Source organism: Lates calcarifer, linkage group LG12, assembly GCF_001640805.2.
Source record: "Lates calcarifer isolate ASB-BC8 linkage group LG12, TLL_Latcal_v3, whole genome shotgun sequence".
NCBI lineage: Eukaryota > Metazoa > Chordata > Actinopteri > Centropomidae > Lates > Lates calcarifer.
Genome location: NC_066844.1, coordinates 21,285,243 through 21,308,351, shown reverse-complemented (window position 1 = coordinate 21,308,351; position 23,109 = coordinate 21,285,243). Strand labels below are relative to the sequence as shown.

The window sequence follows — 23,109 nt, the reverse complement described above, 5'->3', positions numbered from 1 at the left end:
TAACCGCTCTTAGTAAAGACCTGGGAGTCTTCTCAGTTGTGGTAAATTAAGGCAACGGTTTGAGAATTTGCAGTATTTGAAATGTGTTGTATGATATGTTTCAGGAAATGCTTAAATGGAACAAATCAGGTGATTTAATCACAGTAGATTTTTCATCTTCTGAGCAGACCTAGGGCATTGTTTATCATTTAGAAAATTTCAGATTATGACTTTTAATGTGTGTGTGTTGAGCGTGCATTCATGTGAGTACCATCATGTCTTTCTCCGAGTACAGACTACAGACGTGGAGGTTAAGAAGAAGCACTCGGGCTCTCTCATGGTATCTGTGGATCAGCTCAACTCTTCCTTCAAAGGAAAGGACCGTGCCAACAGTCAGATGAGCATAGTCACCAACACGCTGATAGAGGGTACATGTTTTCCTTTTTTCTCAAAACAGTTTAATCCCCTGCTAGTAAAGATCTAATTTAGGTTTTGTGAAAAAAAAAACATGATCTGCATTATTCAAATTAAAACATTCAGTGTTTTTGACTGACTGAGTTATGATCATCCTACTGAGGTCTAGAGAATGCACTGCGTACTGTTTGCGGTCACACCTCAAATTGACAAATTTTCCTTATGCAGACAAGGTACCCAGATACAGATGGTGTCTGTTACTTGCTGGGAAATGTATTGCAGATACAATAAAACTGGAAAAAATATTTTTGCTTTTGTGACTTTAGAGGCTCACCCTTATTTGTTGTGTTTTTCTCAGCCTATTTGGTTCTATTTCTTCTTCCTCTGTTACTGCAGAGTTGGAGGAGTCTCAGAGGAAGTGTCCTCCCTGTTGGTACAAGTTCGCCAACATCTTCCTCATCTGGGAGTGCTGTCCCATCTGGCTGAAGATCAAGCACATTGTCTACTTGATTGTCATGGATCCATTTGTTGACCTGGCCATCACCATCTGTATTGTCCTCAACACCCTCTTCATGGCCATGGAGCACTACCCCATGACTGAACACTTTGAGGGGGTCCTGGCTGTTGGCAACCTGGTAAGAAACTGACACTGCACTACTGTCATTTGTCTTTGTAACTTTTCTATGCCTTGAACCTCATTATCTCTCTCAGGAGTTACAGAAGCATTGCAGGTTCAGTTTGCCCCACCCACATAACCTCAAACCAATACATCAATGCATCATTTGGTATGTGCACTTAAGAATACACGCACGCATAGTGTATATAGGACTCTGATGGGGTCTCATTAAAGATTTAGTTCCATTTTAATGCAGCCAGCCAGCCTGCTCCCCAAACTCTCATCACCCTCACTCAGGTCACTCTCCTGCTTCCGTTGCATCCCGCTTACCTCAACTCTACTGAACTCTGTCCAACTCTCTCTTTCCCTCCTGTTACACATACAGCGGTTCACTGTACACACACATGCACACACAAAACATAGCAGTCGTGGTAATGAGGCTTGTCACTGATCTGTCCAGGGCTGGTTTGGCTGAGTATGTATTAACCAGATGTACAGCAGGCGTTGTGCTCTGCCCTTGCTGTCACATATCACTGTAGCACAGCTGTGTGAGGGCAGCAATATTGGCACAGCATCAGTATCCAAGACAGGAAATGAGGTCACAGGCATTGGCATGCTGTCAGGGGTGAAACAGGAACTGAAGTCAGAGGAACTGGCGTGATGGATGGTGCAGTATGAATCATTGGGTGTTCTCTGCAGCACTGATCGGGCACATGATTAGCTGTTGGATGGACAATGTGGGAAAGGCTACAGACCACTACTACAGCTCCACACAAGTTCGGCTGGAACGCAGTGCCATCACTCTATGACCTTGCCCTGTCAGAAGAGCTCTCACTCTAAGCAAATCCCAATCCATTTTTAATCAGCGCTACATCAAACAAAATGCAGTGCAAGCAAACCACTTTTTTTATTCTTAGCTTTCCCCAGAGACTTCTAAAATAAGGATTTGTATTTTTTTGTTTGTCATTGTGCCATTTTTATTGGAGCTTTTTCACAGTAATCTGAAAGATTTGAAACGGTTTGTCAGTTTTTAATAATAATCAGATTATATCAAGTAACTGTGTGTGTAAATGTAACCGACATGATCTGTTACTGCTACTTTTACTTCCTGGAAAGCAGTACAGTTGCGCTAGTAGGTGCAACTAAAAAGTCCAACTAATAAGGCAGTCACAAATCCCACTGAAATCCCATTGTTTTACATTGATAATTCATCACTAACTGTGTACATTCTCCCTCATTACTCTTTTTTGTGTGATATTTAATTACATTTGATTTTGTGGGAATATTGTAAATTCAGTACCAAATTTGTGGAGTTATGACTGTAATGTGCATCAGTTTTTTTTAAATCACACACTCTATGTGATATTCTGTGTGGGTCTACAGGTTTTCACAGGCATCTTTGCCGGGGAGATGTTTGCCAAGCTGATTGCCATGGATCCCTACTACTACTTCCAGGAAGGCTGGAACTGCTTTGACGGCTTCATCGTGACTCTGAGTTTAGTTGAACTGGGGCTGGCTGATGTGGAAGGTCTGTCAGTGCTCAGGTCTTTCCGATTGGTAAGTGGAAAAGAGTAGAGGCAGGGATGTCATTGTTTACCTCCTCTGGCCAGCATGTACAGGCCATGTGTCAGCATATTATTAATGAGAGATGAAGTGGTCAGCCTCAAAAGACTGATTATAAAAACTATTCATCTTTTAAGTGTAATGCTCTAATTTTTGTTGTTGTGTTTGTATAATGCAGATTTATATATATATATTTATATATATATTTATATATTATCATCTTTTCTCTGTGTTTAAAGCTGCAAAGAGCTTCTATAACGAGTAAACCACCAGAAGATTGTGTTGTTTATTGGATAAAACTGTAAACCCTCTTAATGTTTGTATCTTGTGACTGTGCCTTGTGACTAAATGTCAGTTACATGTTGGTAGTCAGTGCATTTGCTTCTCATGATACTGAAAATCAAACATATGACTCTGTTCATAATCACATCCTTTAAATCACTATCCTAATACAAACAACTGGTACAATCATGTTTTTTGTTTCTCTCATAGTTAAGAGTGTTTAAACTGGCCAAATCATGGCCCACCCTCAACATGCTGATCAAGATCATCGGAAACTCTGTGGGAGCTCTGGGTAATCTGACCCTGGTGCTGGCCATCATCGTCTTCATCTTTGCCGTGGTGGGCATGCAGCTGTTTGGCAAAAGCTACAAGGACTGTGTGTGTAAGATTGCGGAGGACTGTGAGCTGCCTCGCTGGCACATGAACGACTTCTTCCACTCCTTCCTGATTGTGTTCCGAGTGTTGTGCGGGGAGTGGATTGAGACCATGTGGGACTGCATGGAGGTAGCAGGACAGACCATGTGTCTCACAGTTTTCATGATGGTCATGGTCATTGGAAACCTGGTGGTAAGGAAAAGACAAAGGTTACAAAGTGCAGATGCTTCTGAGTGACTTCCCCATTTACCGTTTACTGTGAGTGCATGGGTGTTCCAGCTTTTGTTGTGTTTTTTTTTCTGAGGTGCTGAATCTGTTCCTGGCCTTGCTGCTGAGCTCATTCAGTGCAGACAACCTTGCTGCCACAGATGACGACGGGGAGCCCAACAACCTCCAGCTTGCAGTCGCCCGCATTAAGAGAGGGATTGCCTGGTTCAAAGCCAACATGCGGCTCTTTGTGGCCACAGTGCTTAAAAAGGTACTATATAATTAAACATCTACATGAATGATTTGGTTGTTTGTTATCTTGAACTATGGCTGTTGTCAAATAAATGTGTCTTATTCACATAGCTCTGTGATGGCATTCATGTCACCTAACTTTCTGCTTTTGCTCATACCATTTTGTCACACTGATAAGCAGCCCATTGAGGATGAACAGAAGCCACTGGACGAAATGTATGAGAAGAAGCTCAACTGCATCGCAAACCACACGGTGGACATCAACCGCGAACTGGACTATGCTAAAAATGGCAATGGCACCACCAGCGGAATTGGGAGCAGTGTGGGAAAGTATATGATTGATGAAGACTACATGTCCTTCATCCACAACCCCAACCTCACCGTCTGTGTTCCCATCGCCGTTGGCGAGTCGGACTTTGAAAATCTCAACACAGAAGACTTCAGCAGTGAGTCGGACGTGGAGAACAGCAAAGACGTGAGTAGGAGGGACTGGTGAGAGTGTGAGAATGGAAGAGAGGCGGTGAGGCTTTAGTGTTAGATTATAGTCAGGGAAAAATATTTCTTGATGGAAGGAAGTATGTGGTGGTTTTACTTTGGATGTTGCTTATTGGAGATCTGAGACAATTCAGAGATGTAGCTGTGATAATCCTTGTGTTTAAAAAACTTATTTACAAGTGTAGCGTTGAAATTGGCGTAAAATTTAGATGTTAACATGGACAAACGAACACCATGATACAGTCAAGTTTACTAAAAAAGGTGATTAAATCATGTAATATGAGGTAATAAGTCAGAGTGTGCATGCGTAAATGTTTGTGCGCACATGTGGCATCAATTGATCCATAAAGCAGAACTGGATTGAGCTGCCACACTGAAGACATTCAGTTCACTTGACATCTCAGAACATTCATTTAGATATGACAGCTGTAACGCTGAGCCTGAATGCTGACCCTGCAGTCAGACAGACAGACAGAGACAAAGGCAGTTCTGATGAGAGGACAGACAGAGAAACACACTGTCTACTGCACTGTACGAATGTGGGAGAAGGGTAAGCCAGACCCGAAACCTTGTAGAACAGTCTGATGTGTGGGGTCACCTTGACCTGGTTTGTAGTAGGAAGAAAGGAGATAATGCAGCAGTCTCACTACTGTACCTGCACCAGGTTCATATTCCGCTGGGCTCCCTCAACCAACTGCACAACAATTTTCCCCTGCACCACAGCCAGCAACGGGGTACACTGCAGGGAGTAGACACAGACAGAGCGGCTAACAGCCAATCAGAAAAACAGGGATCCATCTGGCTGTTTGGTCGAGAGACAGAGAAGAGAGAGGGGGAGGAAGAGAGTGCGAATGCGGTCCTTTGCTGACGACTTAAGATTATAAAGTGCAGTATCATTCTCTAGTGAACTGAATTGACTGAGTGTCTGCATGTGCGCAAGTGTGTGTATATGCTGTATTACAATAAGGCTGCTGTTTTGCTGGTGGTTCACTGGTTTGCCCTGCCTCACCTTGACCCATTGTTAAGATATGACATGATTTATTGGTACAGGTGAACTTAACCAAGCTGTGGTTTTAATGTCTTACAATGAGAGGCTTCACTTTCTTCTTTACTATACCTCACAACTCTTAAATTCATATGTCATCTAACGTGTAAGTGAAATCGTAATATACTTATACTTAGATATACTTTATACTTAAGTATGCATTTTATCACAGGTTTCATCACAACAGATTGTCTTTTTGTGTATTGAACTGACTCCTTTGTTTGAATATGTACGTATTAGCTTATTTGTTTAATTCTTTCTTTTCAAATAAATAAGAGAAGAATCTATATTTCTGCATGTATAACAATGATCATCATTAATGGTGCAATCAACCACTGGTCAAGCTTTAATTGGTTCCTTTTGAATCTATTAATAGCTCTGCAGAACAGGCAATGACAGAGGGAGAATTAGCTTCAGTACATGGCTACAACATGTATACCTCTTGCAATAAATCATGTCATGCATATAAACCCAAGGGGCATTAATGTAATGGCTGTACTGGCTCTGTGCCGTGTCCATATGCTTTCAGCATCTCATTGCTGAGCCTGTGGTGTTCAGAGAAAAAATCCAGAGGTTGAACTGATCTCTTCGCTCCCCTTGTTTGTCCCTAGCTGGATGACACCAGTTCGTCCGAGGGCAGCACAATAGACATCAAGCCCGATGTGGAGGAGGTGGCAGTGGTGGAGGTAGTGGAGGAGTACCTTGACCCAGAACCCTGCTGGACAGATGGTAGGTGGTATTTATTTTCTGGTTCAGACAAGAACAGACAGCAATTATTATTAACATTGCACATACTATATTATTATTTGACCCTGTGATACATATTGCATTAGGTCCATGATAGTATTCACTGTTGCATAACAGTGGTGTTTTTATTTGTCATACAGAATGTGTGGCCAAATACAAGTGCTGTGATGTCCCCATCACTCATGGCTGGGGGAAACACTGGTGGTTCCTGAGGAAGACCTGCTACCTGATTGTGGAACACAACTGGTTTGAAACGCTCATCATCTTCATGATCCTGCTCAGCAGCGGAGCCCTGGTAAGAAAGTGTTATATTAATGCCCTTGTGAGTACCTCTAATTGTTATAATGAAGCACATATCAAAACAAAGTTACACGGTGAGGTACACCATTTAAATAACAACCAAGAAGAAAAGAGGATAGAGGATAATTGAAACAACAGTGTGACGTTCATTTTAGAGAAGGTGAGTCTCATTTCCTTATAAGGATGTCAGCAAGCAAGATCATCTCCTGCTTTTCTTCTGCAGCTGCTCTTGATATGATTGTCGCTAATGGACAGCAAAGTGCTGTAATGCACCAACCTTTCAACCGGCAGAATCCAGCTTAGGTTTGCAGCTTTCTGGAGAGGGGGGGAAGGCCTGTGGCCAAATCAAAACACTTATGTGCTGAAGAACGGATACAGGCAATGGCGAAAACAAGAGCTGAGGGAATAATCAGTTGAGTTTCACTTGGTGAAAAATTGCCTTGATCAACCGGTTTTCCTTCAATATGCAAACAAGTCATTCTCTGAAAAAACAAAACATAACACAAGTTAAGATGATTAATAACAACAAAAACAAAGTTAGCTATTTTTCATGTCCATCTAAAAATCATTTTTTAAAAAGGTTGTAAGGTGTGGTTTACTTCACAGTTTACTCATTATTCAGCTTTATATGTGTAATATATCTCTGAGGAATGCTTAGGGAAATCAGTGAAGTCATTTTCTGATGCTGATTCTCTTCTGCTCTTTAGGCCTTCGAGGATGTGTACATTGAGCAGAGGAAGACAGTCCGCATCATTCTGGAGTATGCTGATCGAGTTTTCACCTACATCTTCATTCTGGAAATGCTGCTGAAATGGGTTGCCTACGGCTTTGTCAAGTACTTCACTAATGCCTGGTGTTGGTTAGACTTCTTCATTGTGGATGTAAGTACATTTTACACACTGTTTTGTTTTATAATAATAATAATGGAGCAATGTAATTTAACTTTGGTTAACTTCTCATGTTAATTTAAGGAGTAATGCATGGATTTGAGAGATTACCTCATTGGTCAACTTAACCAATAGGGTTAGGCTTCCTAGGACTAGAACTAATAATTTCAGATGAGTGGTATTTTTTTATTCAGTTTAGCCTGATAAACTGTTTTGATTCTCAAAAAGTCCTCTACTGACTTCGACAGATATTTGTCATTTTTGCCTGATTCTCTAGAGAAAATGGTCTACTGAGGAAATGTGGACAAATTTTGTCTCTATCCTCATACCACAGATGTTGATGAAATGAGCCAGTCTCTCAAAAACATGGTGGATTCCTGACCTAGTCTGTACTGTTTTCAATACCATTTGAGTAAATTTAAGGTTATGATGTTAATGTATCTTATGTAACTAAATATTAATGGGTCACAGCTTGAGAGACATATTTGATTTATTTCCTATGTGATATCCAGGCTTTACTGCAGTGCTCTGTGGACCACATTCACAGTCTGCAAAATGCTGCAGCTTTAAATGCTACTGTTGAAAATGTGGAAGGGTTAGCATTGGTATGGAGTCAGTGTGGTTTAGAAGCACCAGTACTTACAGAAATGTAAGCAGTAAAAGTGGACATACAATGTGATATTGCTGGTCAGACAGCAGCCCTGACACAGTAAATCTCTATAAACCGTGGTATGTTTGAGAGCTCACTGTCCAGCTCTGGACTGCTGAGTCATTCACTGTTTTCCCACCTCACAATTACTATTACTCATATGGTTTGTCCTTTTCTGCCATTTGTGCCTGATGAGTTTCTCACTTGAAATTCTCCCTGTGTCTGTGCTTAAAAAAGCAAAATATACATTACATTCTTAAAATTCCTGATGAAATGGGATCCTTACTTGAAATACAGCTTGACTGAATATGGCCAGCTAAGCAAAGCTGCTGCCTCACAGTTGTTTTTGTAATTGCATGTGAGAAGCAAGATGGGATAATAGGCAGAGAGGGATAAGCAGCAAAGATGGCAGATTAAGTTCTAATAAATAACCTGTGACTTGGAGGTGGGGTACAACTTATTATTTTGCTGCAGACAAAGCTCTCCTCAGACGTACAGGAGCCTCTGTACTGATTTGTGTCATGTGTGAAACTAAGCCGTGTCAAGCACAGTAACAACTGTAACTGAACTGAATTTGAATTGACATCATGACTGATCTTTGCACAAGCAGCTGATTGTGGGATGTGTTAGTGGCATCTGGCAGCATCACTGTATTCTGTCTAGCTGTACCCTGAATGTAATGTATTTCCTGTTGAAACAGGAAGTTGGAATAAGACATAAAGCAGCATACGATCACTGTTAACCTAAGCCAAGGGGATATTGGTTACGACGAGAAAGGCAGATCTGTGTTGTAGGCATGTGGCTGGGTTTTATGTTCACACCTACTGGTGCAAGATGAGGTCACCATGAAATATTCACCGCTGTCCAAAAATGGGATCTTTTTGGAGATCAGTGGCACATTTCCAGGAACTTGAAGTCCCCATTTTATGGTGTCTTTATATATTGTGGTATTGTCATACACTGAAGAGGAATGGGGCCATGTAAGAAATTATTTAAATTCTGCGACTAATCTTAGAAAGTGAAAATACAGAATTCAGATCATGCTAATGGTCACTTGGTCACTTACCAAGTAGGCTATTATCTATCATCATTCATTGTGCATGACCCTATACAGTTTAAATGGTGAACAATTTTAGAGACAGTGTTTGACTTTTTTTGTAGAATCAAAATTAATCTGAGAACTTTTTCTTGTTGTCCTAATCCTCTATCACATTCTTCACATACATGTATCTGATGATGTGTTTTGTGTTGTGAAAAGTGATGTATTGGTTGGTAAGTCATCCATTATCCCTTAACCACCAGTTTTCCACTGTCCTCGACTGTGAGGTGCCAATCTGTGTGTGATTCAATATTAACATTCTTATCATATGACAATGTCACATGAGGTCATGTGATAAGGATGCACAATATAATATGTACTGTGTTCCTGTTTTTGTTTTTTTTTGTTTTTTTGTTTATTATTTATCCCAATACCCACACTTGCAGTAAGTGCCTATTTTGTGATGCATTTCCGGTAACTGCCACAGTGTCCAAGTGCTCATTCAGACTGCAAGCATATGGAAGTTTATCAGAGCTCACTGGGACATGCTTGAGTAATGAAGACATTCTGTGGCTCACACAAATACATGTCTCAATCGAGCTCAGATGCTTTGTTGATTTTGTTTAATTTCCACCTAATTATCAAATATTGAAGATCAACATAATGTTTATTTTTTTAATCTGTCAATTATGCATTATTATTTTCTCTTTCGTCAACAGGTAACTTGATATAACATTATTGAAGTTTCTGCCATAGTTGTGCAGTATTTGAACATGAATAATAGCAGGCTATTGACGCTGAATCTAGTGTCACAAACTACTAATTCTTTATGTTTGTCGATTAATGTTGACCTAAAAAGTCTTATTGCCACCAGCAGCTGGAAGGTGAAGTTCAATAGACTGATGAGTTTTCACTTAATTCCAAATACAGCAGGAAGTGTTGAGTGCTTAAAGTGCCTCAGACTGCAAGTATGGGTATTGAGACGGACTCATAATCCCAGTTTTGTCCATTACCTCCTTGTCTGTGACTGTGTGAACTGTGAATCTGCCATGCCATGTCTTTTTGTGTCCTTAACTGCTAAAGTGTTGATCACACAATATGAAAATGTCTCAGTGAGGAATAAACATACGATTTTGCACTCTTTCAAGCCTCACCAGTAGCGAGGCTAAAATTCAGTGTTTGTCATGAGGGAGTACTGTAGATAAAACCCTATCCCTATCCCCTTAAGAACATGCATGTGTTCAGAAAATTTAACCAAAATCTACCAGTTAGATTATTATTTCTTATTTACTGTCAACAATTTGGTCTGATAGAGGAGCACAAAAGGAAAGATCATAATGTCTTCAAAAAGGAATGGGGTTACACTTCAGGGAGCATGAATGTGCTCAGTAGATTTGACCTAAATCCCCTAATACAATTTTTTATTTATGGAGAACAAGTGACAAGTGCTAGAAGAGTAGTCAGCTGTCACAAAACATATCTAGACTCTTCCTTAGGGGACTATGAATATTCAAGATTTCAACTTTCATAGTCACTTTTCCAGATGATATTCATGGTTAAGGGTAAATTTTCACTTGATGAGGTGCTACAAGAAAGTTTATGGGGCCAACAAAAAAAATCATTAGGGTTTATTCTCTGAGGACTGTGGATATCAGTGGATACCAAATTTCAGGGAGACTGGACAGCAGCTCACATAATGAGCCAGATTCTAGAGAGTTACCATGTCTGGTATGAGCTGAAGGTGCCCACTGTTACAACAGCCCTGATAGATTCAAGATTAAAAAATAAATGTGTGTCTGTGTATATTTGAGTATACAAGGCTTGGGCAGAACATACAAACAGTCCAGTCAGAACTACCTTTATGAATCTTACAATGTGTAGTTGTTGAGAATGCACAGTTACAATGTTAATTTAACTCTAGGGTAATTTCCATTTATATATAGTCTTTGTTGTATTGGATTGCATTATTTTATTTCTGTTGTCCTTTGTATATTATTAAACAAAACTGAGTACACCCCTGTGCAATATCACTAAAATGTTAAATTATCACAATTATACCATCTTACAATAACTGCAATTAACAGTATTATCTAAGTTGACAGTTAGGGTATTTAATCTTATTTATAATTAATACAAACAGATTAGATAGACTACATTGAAAATCTGGGCTCCAAAGTACAACCTCACTGCAACAGGGTGAAGACAAGTTTATAAAGTTACCTTTGAACACCACAGCTTCCTTGTTTTTGGCCTGCGTTGTGTTTAATGCAGCATGGCTCCACGTGGTAAAGAACTGCCTGAACATAGATTGTGAGACTTCAAAAACATGGCAGAGGGTAAAAGAGCATTACTAGGCTACTGAACATAAGCCAAAGCACAGTTGCAGCAGCCATACCACTGATAATGGAGGTGTGCACTGCCACTAGGGAAACATTGAGGTGTGAGTGTGCTGATATGGGGCAGCATGAGTGCAAAAGGTGTAGAGGAGATGACATTTATAGATGGCTGGAGAGGAATTTTCCAACATGTCAGTGATCCCAAACACTCTGTGAAAATTACACAGGGGTGTTTTAAAGAAGGAAAAAAAGCAGAAACTATAACCTGGCCAAATACTGTGTACTCAGTTTTGTTGTATACTGCCTACTTTGTCTATAAAACTTGCTAAGAGTCAAGTTCTCCAGGTTATGTGGTGGGATCCAGTGCTTGTCAAACCACTCACTGATTCTCCAGTAGAAACCCTCAAATAAATCTCAGTATATTCATAAGTGCCCATATGTTGTGAAGATAAGTTATCCTGACTTTCCATGCAGACCTTCTACCCTAATATTGACCTGTGCTTTCTCTCACAGCAGATCCCTATAACTGTGTCTCTCTTTAAGTTAAGAGAGACATTGTGCAGCTGTCGAGAGGGACTGAGGGGTCGGTGTTTAAGGGTCCAGGGTAAGGTTTGTGTGCTGTGTTGGGACTCCTACTTTCACAGGTTATCCTCTCTCTTCTAACCCTGAAAGTTGTCCTCAACCTTCTGCGTTTTTTCTCTCCCCTCCTTTAAGTAAGATGCTCTCTGGTGTGGAAACTGTACTGTTTTTGTACTGTGTACTGTGTGTATATTATTGTGTCACATTGATTTAGTGTTTGTGAATACATCTCTCCTCTGATTTTTTCCCTTTGTTTGACTCTTTATCTTCTCTCCCTCTCACTGTGTCAACCACAAGTTTCTTTCCAGGTGTGCTCACTGTGCTGTTAAGCTGGTTATCACGCCAGACTGGCTTGCCAAACTAAACCAAACACAAACATAAGCAAACACATAAAAAGAAAAAAAGAAAACTTGGGTCATGTACACTTTATTGACCTTTGCATTTTGTAACAACCCCTGTTTAACCTCATGTTATATAGATACATATATTTATACATATAGAAACTATATATGTACTTATATATATCTGTATATAACCATTCAGCCATCCTTACAGTATATAGGGTCCATCTTTCTCTCTATATTCCCTCTAACTATGTGGATCCTCTCTTCCTTTGCCTCTGTCTTTCCCTCTCCTTCTGTCCCTATCTGTGTAGGTGTCTATAGTCAGCCTTATAGCTAATGCGTTGGGCTTCTCCGATCTAGGCCCGATTAAATCACTCAGGACACTGAGGGCCTTGAGACCCCTCAGGGCCCTTTCACGTTTTGAAGGGATGAGGGTAAGACCCAAGATACCAGGCAGCTGGTCTTTCTGCATGCCAATTAAATGAAAACATCAACGCATGCTAGAGTTGGCAATATAGAAATGAAAAAAATAATAATAATAATCAAAAGGGGAAAGAAATTTCTTTAGGTTGCCCCTTTTATCAAATAGAAGCTTTTTGCATGAATGTAGATCATCTCAGATGGTTATTAATACATCTGATTTGATTTATCATATTTCATTTCATATATTGTAAATTTAGTGCTATGTTAAGACAGTTTGCAATGAGTTATCCATTAAAAATAGCAACAAAACAACTTAAAAAGCTGTTCCTCTTCTGATGAAAGGCTAGACCATAATAGAGATTTTGAATGATGCAACACATTACAATAATAACTCAGCTCTGACGTTTTCAGTATCAGCTGAGAGAATAACAAGAGGTTGGTATGAACCATCACACAAAAACTGAACCAAAGGACGGGGTTAATGTAGACTGAAGTCATGCAATCTGAGCAAGAAAACCAATACCTGTGAAAGTGGTTCTAAGCTACAGAGCCGGATCGGTTGTCATATGACAATGATGAGGTGAACATGGTCAGTTAAATGGTGCATGCTCATTTATTTTGTAGTTATAATGTGCACACAATTGATTAATCCATCCTTAACTGTGTGTGCAGTTTCCACCTCAATAATTCAGATACCATGTGAACCCTTGAGGGCTCTATACTAAGCTATGCCTGAGAAGGCTGTATTGTCTTTCTACAACAATAATGGGGTTCCTCTGATGATTACTTTAATGTGTGATGGGTTGGATCAGCCTCTGGTTGTTGCTGGGCAGTTGAAAAAATGTCAGTGTGTAGGCTCAGCATCTTCTAACTGTCGCTCTGCCTCGAGTGTCCTGTTATTTGATCTTATCACAGTTTGGCTTTGGCATTGTCACACTGGAAGATCAACAAACTTCTGGTTGCATACCCCCCCTCCCCCGCCATCCTTGCTTACCACTCCTCAGTGAATTTCATCACCATGATTTTCATGATCACCATTTTGCAGTAGTTGTTATATAAACTGATCATATGGATGCATTGTCTCTATATTGTAATATTAGGCAGAACACTAGAATGAAAAGAAAACCTAGAGAGTATTGATATTTTGATGTTTGCCTATATAGTTTTGGTTTATTTGGCTTTCTGTTATCATGGCACCTCTGTGTTTGTAAATGCACATTCATATCATGTCCTCCTGAAGTTAATGGCTTTATCTCCTCCAAAGTGTCCACAGTGCTTTGGAGCAGTATAGTTGTATATACACACGTATACACTGTTCATACTCGTAACCCTGTATAGTTTAATCCTTTATCAGTTATACACAGTCATTGTTTGAGGTTAATCTGTAGAATGTGCTTTCTTTACGTTAAATAAAAGTTTATAAGTAGTCATATTAACATGGTTGATCTAATCCAGCATAAATACAGGAAAAGTGATTGTCTGCCACAGTTGGCTTGATTGACATACATTTTATACGACAGTATATGATTCATTCATCTATACAATCCTATGTACAAAGACTAATTGCATTTTAAAAAGGGGTGTAACAATATATCGTGGCACAATACAATACAAAAATATGATAATATGAATGTGGAGCTGAAGATGGATTGCAATGTAATCTCTTATAGGTAAATGCCAGAGGGCACAATTAAATGTCATTCATGCTATCAAAGCTTATAGCCTTAAATACAGTATGTAAATAGAGTACATTTAAATTGTGGCATGTTACTAACAAAAGTGGAAAATGTTACTCCAAGTTCACACATTTCCCTAGACATCTGCCCAAGAACATTGTTAAATATACATTTTTATTTTCAGTTTAGTTTTATGCAGGTTGATTCTGTTATCCACATTTTGCATCAAACAGATAAGAAAAAGTGTGTTTTAAGAATGACTTACTGGTAAGATTAAAAAAAAAAATCTAAAATCTAAATCACAGTTGGACAGTCACAATTTGTGTCCATTCCAACTTTGTTAAAAAATATCATGGTTGTATCATGGGTGGCATGCGGAGCTATGAGCTGATAGTATTGTTACACCTCCTAGCATTTTAGTATTGGATTCATTTTGTGCCAATAAGTTGGATTAAACAGCACAAGTTTTTAATGGAGGGAATGAATGTGCATTTCTGTATATGTGTGTGTCTGTGTATGTCAATGTTCTTATGTGTGAACATGTCCATGCAGCTGGTGTGTGACTGCTAAACTACAGCGGCTCCGTTTCCTTGCTGTTCTCTTCAGGTTGTGGTGAACGCCTTGGTGGGTGCAATTCCCTCCATCATGAATGTGCTGCTGGTGTGTCTCATCTTCTGGCTCATCTTCAGCATCATGGGTGTCAACCTGTTTGCTGGAAAGTATTACTACTGTTTCAATGAGACGGCCGAGGAGATGTTCTTCCCTGATCAGGTCAACAACAAAACTGAGTGTTTCGCGCTCATTAATGCAAACTTCAGTGAAGTCAGATGGAAAAACGTCAAGATTAATTTTGACAATGTGGGTGCTGGATACCTGGCACTCCTGCAAGTGGTGAGACACCTTTTGCTGACACTTCTCATTTGTTTCTCTCTTGTAATGTCAAGCGTCTAACCAGTTTTCTCACACACTGTCTGCGCACTTAACAGGCAACATTCAAAGGCTGGATGGACATTATGTACGCAGCAATAGACTCTAGAAAGGTAAGTGTTTTTTTGCAGAGTTTAAGTCTGACTTCCAGATCAATGTCCAGTACAGTTTTGTACATATTTTCGCTTTTAACACTTCACAGGTGGAGGACCAGCCCCTTTACGAGGACAACTTGTACATGTACATCTACTTTGTCATCTTCATCATCTTCGGCTCGTTCTTCACCCTAAACCTCTTCATTGGTGTCATCATTGATAACTTCAACCAACAAAAGAAAAAGATAAGATTTATTTTCCACACTTTCACTTTCTCAGAACATGCTGCCTTTAAAGAATAGAAAGAAAATTGATGTTAGTCAGAAGTATCGATGCCACTTTCATCTCTCCATTAAATATGAAGCTATAGCCAGCAGGTCTTATCTTAGCTTAGCATACTGGTAACACACAGACTGGAAACAAAGGTAAGTGTTAATTAATGAATTTTAGAACAGCTGATAGGAGGATTTTGTAACTTTTAGACAGAGCTAGGCTTACTACCACAGCCCTTCCAATGTTTGTGCAAAGTTAAACTGCCTAGCTGCTGGCGGTAGCTTCATATTTACCTGACATGAGAGAGCACGAATGCAAGTAAGCATATTTCACAGTATTGAATTACTTCTTAAAGCTGAGAATCTGTAACCTATGAATAAGTATAAAGAATGTGTTTGTATTATGCCCATCAAAACACAGTCAAATGAGCCCTTATATTAAATGATATTTGGATTAGGACTGGAATGAAAGGTCTGAATCCTTGCAGATTGTAACCAAATTGTTTTTGTCCCTTTACTTTGGAGGTCAGGATATCTTCATGACAGAAGAGCAGAAGAAATACTACAATGCCATGAAGAAACTTGGATCAAAGAAACCACAAAAACCAATACCCAGGCCTCAGGTAAATATTGTTTTGCACTCTTCAAGTTCACCACCAAGCAGGTTTGTAATTGTACATTTAAAAAAAACTCTAATAAATAAAAAATCTCTTACTCCCCTCCCTCTTTGTCTCGTCAGAACAACATCCAGGGCATGGTGTTTGACTTTGTGACGCAGCAGGTGTTCGACATTTCCATCATGATCCTCATCTGCCTCAACATGGTCACTATGATGGTGGAGACTGATGATCAGTCAGAGGAGACAGAGGTTGTGCTTTACTGGGTCAACTTCATCTTCATCGTGATCTTCACCGGCGAGTTTTTACTGAAGCTCTTTGCGCTGCGTCACTACTACTTCACCAATGGCTGGAACATCTTCGATGTGGTTGTGGTCATCCTTTCAATTGTGGGCAAGTATTCAAAAGGGTTATTTATGCACGGGAAAAGAAGTGTGAAGCAACTTGACTTGATTAGCTAAGATCATGTCTGTATGAGTGGTATGAAGCCACGCAATTTATTTTGGTTTTGACACATCTGTCTGACAGTTTCCGCTGCTACTCCTGTACAAAGGAACAGCATTTCACTGAACAGTTACATTTGTAAAACTCAACATCTGTGGGCCTCCGAAAGAGACAAAAAACAGTAAAAGGTTGGACCAGTCAAAAATGTGACTGAATATATCTATAGATATTTAAAAAGACAAATCATTAAGAGGTAAGACCAAAAAATAGAAAAACATAAGAACCCGGGAAAAAATGAGCTAGTGAAATTTATATATAGTAGATATTTTGACAATTTTTCCCTAAAAGATTGGAGTTTCTCAGCACTTTGCTGTCCTCTATTACTCTGAATAAACTCACTTTCAACTACTACTTTCAACAGGAAAAAAAAAAAATCCCTATGAAAACAGTAACTGTATTCTTTGGTTCTCCTGATTTCTCCCACAGTTTGCACAAAACTAAGAATATTCTTCTCTTACTTGTAGGCATGATACTACAATGTGTAGAAAGTAAAGCAGTCAGTGGGCACTGTGTCAATAATATTATCCCACTATAGCTTAACCATGCATATGTTGTATCTCTTTGCGCTCTTTTAACTTCAGGAATGTTTCTGGCTGACCTCATCGAGAAGTACTTTGTGTCGCCAACACTCTTCAGGGTGATCCGTCTGGCTCGCATCGGCAGAATCCTGCGTCTCATCAAGGGTGCCAAAGGAATCAGAACTCTACTGTTTGCCCTCATGATGTCCCTTCCTGCCTTGTTCAACATTGGCCTGCTGCTTTTCCTAGTTATGTTCATTTTCTCCATCTTTGGCATGTCCAACTTTGGCTATGTGAAATATGGGGCCGGAATTGATGACATGTACAACTTTGAGACCTTTGGCAACAGCATGATCATTCTGTTTATGATCACCACGTCAGCTGGCTGGGACGGCCTGCTGCTGCCCATTCTTAACTACCCTCCAGACTGTGACCCCTTATTGGAAAATGCTGGCACCCCCGCTACAGGAGACTGTGGCAACCCTTCTGTGGGCATCTTCTTCTTTGTTATGTACATCATCATTTCTTTCCTAATTGTAGTCAACATGTACATCGCCATCATCCTGGAGAACTTCAGCGTGGCCACAGAGGAGAGTGCCGACCCGCTCAGTGAGGATGACTTTGAGACCTTTTATGAGATTTGGGAGAAGTTTGACCCTGATGCCTCCCAGTTCATCACCTATGCCAAGCTTTCTGACTTTGCTGATGCACTTGAACACCCACTTCGAGTCCCCAAGCCCAACACCATCGAACTGATCGCCATGGACATGCCCATGGTGAGTGGCGACCGCATCCACTGCCTGGACATCCTGTTCGCCTTCACCAAGCGAGTGCTGGGTGACAGTGGCGAGCTGGACATGCTGAGGCAACAAATGGAGGAGCGTTTCGTGGCAGCCAATCCCTCCAAGGTCTCTTACGAGCCAATCACCACCACTCTGAGGCGCAAGCAGGAGGATGTGTCAGCCAGAATCATTCAAAGGGCCTACCGCTCCTACCTGGCTAGGCGGGGCTTTGTCTGTAAGCGCAAACCAGCCAATAACAAAGTGGAGAATGGCGGGAACAATCAGGAACAAGAAAAAAAGGAGGGCACTCCCTCAACTGCCTCCCTGCCCTCTTATGACAGTGTAACCAAACCTGACAAGGAGAAACAGGATGACAACAATGAGGGCAAGGGAGGGAGGAAAGAGAAAGGAAGAAACCAAAAAGACATCAGGGAATCTAAATGTTAGAGCATTGGATTAATAATCACAGTAATAACAATAAAAATTATAATAATGTAACTTCAAGCAAAGCGAGAGGAAAACTCACCCACACAGATGTACAGATTATTTCATTTGCAAGTCAGAAAAAATAATATTCAGTAATTTTGTTTACAGACTTCATTCTTATATTGATGCAGAGGGAAACCGCTTGGTCTGTTACAGCTTGAAGACTCATGAACTTCAGTCAAACCAAACATAATCAGCATACTGTGTGACACTGTTGTATCTAGACTACTGATCTTAACAAAAGGGAATGACAAAAACAGACACGGAAATGTCTGTTGCTCACTTACCACGGGTCTACAGATAAGACAAGTAACTCTACACCAAGAGGTAGGATGAAAAAAAAACACTAAAGGAATCTGGCGCCTGGATGCAAGTAATAGATTCCTGTGGAAGATAGTGTTGTGAAGGAAAAACAAGGATGCTGCTTGACGCTGAAGGATTGTCTTCTTAAAGCAGCCAATGAGTGGTTCTGTGTCATTTAGTACTGAAAATGTATAGAGGAGAAAATGACAGACTCACTCTATAAGAGCAAACAGAAGAATGACTGGTGAGTGAAAGACACAAATGACAGAGAGCGTTGGAAGTACTTTTTTGTTTTATTAAAGCTAGAAATTGTTAATTTGAGCAGCAAAAATGCAAACAGATAAAAAAAAGAACAATATTCAACATTTTGCCCATGTCACTTAACTCTTCTACTCATTTTATCTTTGTTATACCCACATCAAAAATGCTTTTTTTTTACATGGGCTTTCACACCAATTGGTTAAGGGTCTGTTTATTATGGGGTCAACTCGGGCCAAGGGCTTACATTTACTCAGAAAGATTTCCAAACAAATACATAAATAATTGTGCTTGTTCAATGCATAGAAATGACTTGCATGATGGCATGTTTTGATCAGAAATCTTGCATGAATTATCATAGTCCACAAGACACTAATACTCAGACCACACCAGTGGCTCGACTGTAAGATCGAGACATTGTCGAAATTTGAAAGTTCAGAGTTCAGAGTAATTTGTTTAACAAAGATAAGTGATATGGGGGTTGATAATCTAAAATGGATCCGTATTTTTATCTCATTACTCAACGCATTTCAAATGACTATGTTTAAAATGTTGCCTCTATAGACAGAAGAATGGAATATGTGTTGGTAAATAATACCACCATAGTGGATCAGTGGGTGAAATCCAAACAATTATTTGCTGCTCTGGAGAGTTTTGAGTGTGTAAGATGTAGAAATGGATGTCTGTGTGTATCATGGGATTGAAATGTTTGTTAATTTGGACAAGGGCGCAACACTTTGAAACTTAAAAAGCTTATATTTATAATTTGTATGCACCTATGTAATGTTCCATGCCATCTGCCTTTAGTTTTGTGTGAGCGGGCATTTTGGGAGTCCTACTGGCGGTTATAAGTGGTTTTTGGGGGATTTCACAGGTATGGCAAACTCCTTTCTAATTATGATGTTTCTCTATGGGTGGTTAGACCTTTCTGAAAGGGCTGAGAAGAGTTTTAATTATTGTTCAGTTTACATCATTTGATGCCATGTATTTACACGTGTGCGTGCTTATTTTGTTTATTTATTTTTTCCCTGATGTGTTCCCTTATTTTACACAGTTTTATAAGCCACGTCTAAGATGATGTCGAGAGGAAATGGTCTCGTGCTGGAACATGTTTGTCGGGTGTTAGCTATATCCTATTTTAACGAGAAACAAAAAATATTGTGAATGGGTGGTGAGAACATTGTGTGTGGAGAAGCCAAAGAGATCTGCCTTGTTATCCCTTGTTGCCCTTTGTCCATGGAGTGGGATTGGGTGAAGTATGCCCTGCCCATTCTGTTTTTTCGCTGTCATTATTAGACAGAGAGACCCTAGAAATGTATGCAATGCTTGAAAAATTCATCCCTTTTTCTCAGGAGATATTATAGATGTACTATTATGAGCTCTGCAACAAAATGCAAGTGAATGTGATGGGAGTATTTATGAAATCATGTTTTACTCTTTTGTGTTTTATGCCATGTTGATGGACAATGATCTCGGCTGGCTGCCTCGTTTCGGCAGCTGCCTGGTCAGGGGCCAGTTTAGCGCTTCCTGCTTATGACGCTTAGATTATAGGGCTAGAAGCATCTCAGTGAAACAGCAACATTTCGCTCGCTTGTAATGGCGGCGTTTATATTGATAGTGGATTACATTTGTGGTTAAGTCATTATAGGACTGTAGTCTGGTCTCAATTAATGTCGGTAAACACAATAATAATAATAATGTTCACCCCAGTAGAAATCACAGATACAGGAAACACTGTGTGGAGATGTCATGAGAGTGAATTGGTATATGTTGGTTTGAAGCAGCGCACTTCATTCTTTCCAAAGCAGAAGTGGCATGCTCAGTGGATAGGCCCCACATTTCTGTATTTAACAACAAGTGCTCTGAGCCTCTCATTTGCCGTTTTTTCTTCATATTGCTCTACTGCGAAACAAATACCAAATAACCAACAGAGCACTTGATGCATTCTCATGGTACTGTGAGCCTAAGCACCACACCAGAGCTTTTTGCACTTCCTGTTGTGCAGTGATGTCACTTTCTGTTTATGAATAACTCCCTCATCCGTTCTCAAGTTCTACGGTCCAGTTGCTGCATGAGATCTCCAAAATCAGTGTGGGTGTTAACTTGAACCAAATAAAACTCTGAATGACAAGCATAAAAGCTACTGCCGTCCATTTTCTCCAAGATCACCATGGATATACAGATACGTATAACAGAAAGAAGCCGAAAAAAAACAAACAAACAAACAAAAAAAATAGACACACATACATCCATTTGGGAAAAAATAAAAATAAAATAATACAGTTCAGGCTATGTTCTATACGGCACAAACTGCAAAAGCTAAGAATGGACTTTTTAAGAAACTATAAATAATGTAATATATTATTTTATTTTAACGGCATGTGTAGTTTTTTGTAAATACAGGATTACTTAAAAAACTACAGCTATTAATCTAACACTAAATATTAACCATAAATAGAATGGCTTCCAGCTGACACCCCTTGTCACACTTGTTAGGCCGTGACACATTTGTTAGATGGAGTAGATTTTTTTGAGTCACTTTTCACAAAAAAGGGGGGAGTAAGCTAAAAGAATCTATGTTAAAAAGCAGAAATTGTATTTAAAACTGTATAAATCAATACGTACATATACAGAGCTATATTTCATATATATTATATATATATTCTTTCATATATATATATATAGTATATATACCTTAGAACAATGTCTGTAACTCAACTCTCCTGTCCACTCCTTGCATTGAGGTGAAACCAGAACTACAGAGTGTAACTGATCATGTTTCTTTCTTTGTGTGGTATGTTCAGAGAATAACCAAAACTCTGGCCTGCCCAGGATTTCTGCACACCAGGTACCAGCGTACAATGCATGGTGTTGTACTGGCTGCTTCTGAGAATTGTGGAGCCTGCTTTGGTGAGAGGATTGCACTACCAGCATACCCTTTTGTACATGTGTGAAGATGTCTTGCCCCTAGTTTCCTATATTGTGCACACACAAAGATACACAAGTGCAGACACACAAACGCAGACACACATACATGCACACACGCACGTACACACACACACACACACACTCTCAGCATTTTGCAGGCAACTGCTGGTTAACCAGTGTGCCCCAGTATGAGCCACAGCTCACTTTGTGTGACAAGTTCTTGCTCGTTTCAGCTCTAACCCTGCTCCATGTTTCCACTTAACACACTGCTGCAGTTTGGAGTTGATCTTTAATTTTGCTGTCACTTTCAATATGATATATCTAATGATTTAAGGGTTAGTTGTCTTAACTGTCTGTGTGTTTGTTTATGGTGCAATATCTCTTAACGGCACGTGCCTTTTTAGCTTCCTATTTAGTCTGTCAATAAAATCAGCAACGAGGATCTCAAAACCCATGGGAGTGAATCAAAACGGAGCACGATAGAAATGATGTATTGAGTTCAAAATTAACTTGTAAACTGAAAACTCACCACCTAGATTAGACTGTCTGGACTAACATCTTGTAGTCATGTAGTACAAGTGCTCTCTCTGTGTGTTCTGTTTACTGGCTCTTGGGCTAGTAAGAGAACAGCTTGCCTTCTGTTTTACACTTCTGTTCATTTCCAAATGTTGGTTTACCAAACGGTATATGAGGCCATTCTTTTGTAGCATGACTGAGATAAATTTTTTTCTTTGCTGAAAATAGGCTAACTTTAAAAAAAAAAACAACAACAACCTTTTGACTGTCATTATCTCTTGCCACTAATACAGTCAGAGAGAGGACGTGTGTTGCACAACCACATGGGACAATTAAATGAGAATCAGTGAAAGAATGTCTTCATTTGAGCACGAATCTATTTCCAAACAATAAAGCAGCCTTCCAGTTACACCTCTGGCTGGTGTCGTTTTTGGGGATAAACTGAATGACTGCCATTTTATCATACAGAATATTCTCCACCATGTCTGACAATGGATGTCTTAGTTGCTGTTTAACTTGCTTGTTTACTCTGAGTGTACACATCTGAAATGTTAATATTTTTATATGTGACGTAGTGCACTTTGATGCTGTGAAGAAGGTGGCTTAGTTTGTGTTTTAAGCTAATAATCACTGAAATTGCTTGTAGAGGTTGCAAACATAGCAGAGAAAATGTTTGAAAGCCACACAGGGCAAGG

General features: G+C 39.7%; 1 protein-coding gene across 1 annotated transcript in view; it reads left to right on the top strand.

Annotated features, from left to right (window-relative positions):
- The window catches only part of scn8ab (sodium channel, voltage gated, type VIII, alpha subunit b), a 48,458-nt gene extending 25,633 nt beyond the window's left edge, over positions 1 to 22,825 (top strand). The window contains exons 12-27 of the mRNA XM_051074529.1: positions 275 to 407; positions 790 to 1,028; positions 2,393 to 2,566; positions 3,065 to 3,421; positions 3,534 to 3,707; positions 3,870 to 4,163; positions 5,840 to 5,957; positions 6,116 to 6,270; positions 6,983 to 7,156; positions 12,421 to 12,543; positions 14,815 to 15,099; positions 15,195 to 15,248; positions 15,338 to 15,475; positions 16,021 to 16,125; positions 16,242 to 16,512; positions 17,205 to 22,825. Coding sequence (XP_050930486.1) covers positions 275 to 407; positions 790 to 1,028; positions 2,393 to 2,566; positions 3,065 to 3,421; positions 3,534 to 3,707; positions 3,870 to 4,163; positions 5,840 to 5,957; positions 6,116 to 6,270; positions 6,983 to 7,156; positions 12,421 to 12,543; positions 14,815 to 15,099; positions 15,195 to 15,248; positions 15,338 to 15,475; positions 16,021 to 16,125; positions 16,242 to 16,512; positions 17,205 to 18,370 — 3,960 coding nt within the window. The 3' untranslated portion in view covers positions 18,371 to 22,825. The remainder of the gene's footprint in view (positions 1 to 274; positions 408 to 789; positions 1,029 to 2,392; positions 2,567 to 3,064; positions 3,422 to 3,533; positions 3,708 to 3,869; positions 4,164 to 5,839; positions 5,958 to 6,115; positions 6,271 to 6,982; positions 7,157 to 12,420; positions 12,544 to 14,814; positions 15,100 to 15,194; positions 15,249 to 15,337; positions 15,476 to 16,020; positions 16,126 to 16,241; positions 16,513 to 17,204) is intronic.
- The last annotated feature ends 284 nt before the right edge of the window (positions 22,826 to 23,109 follow it).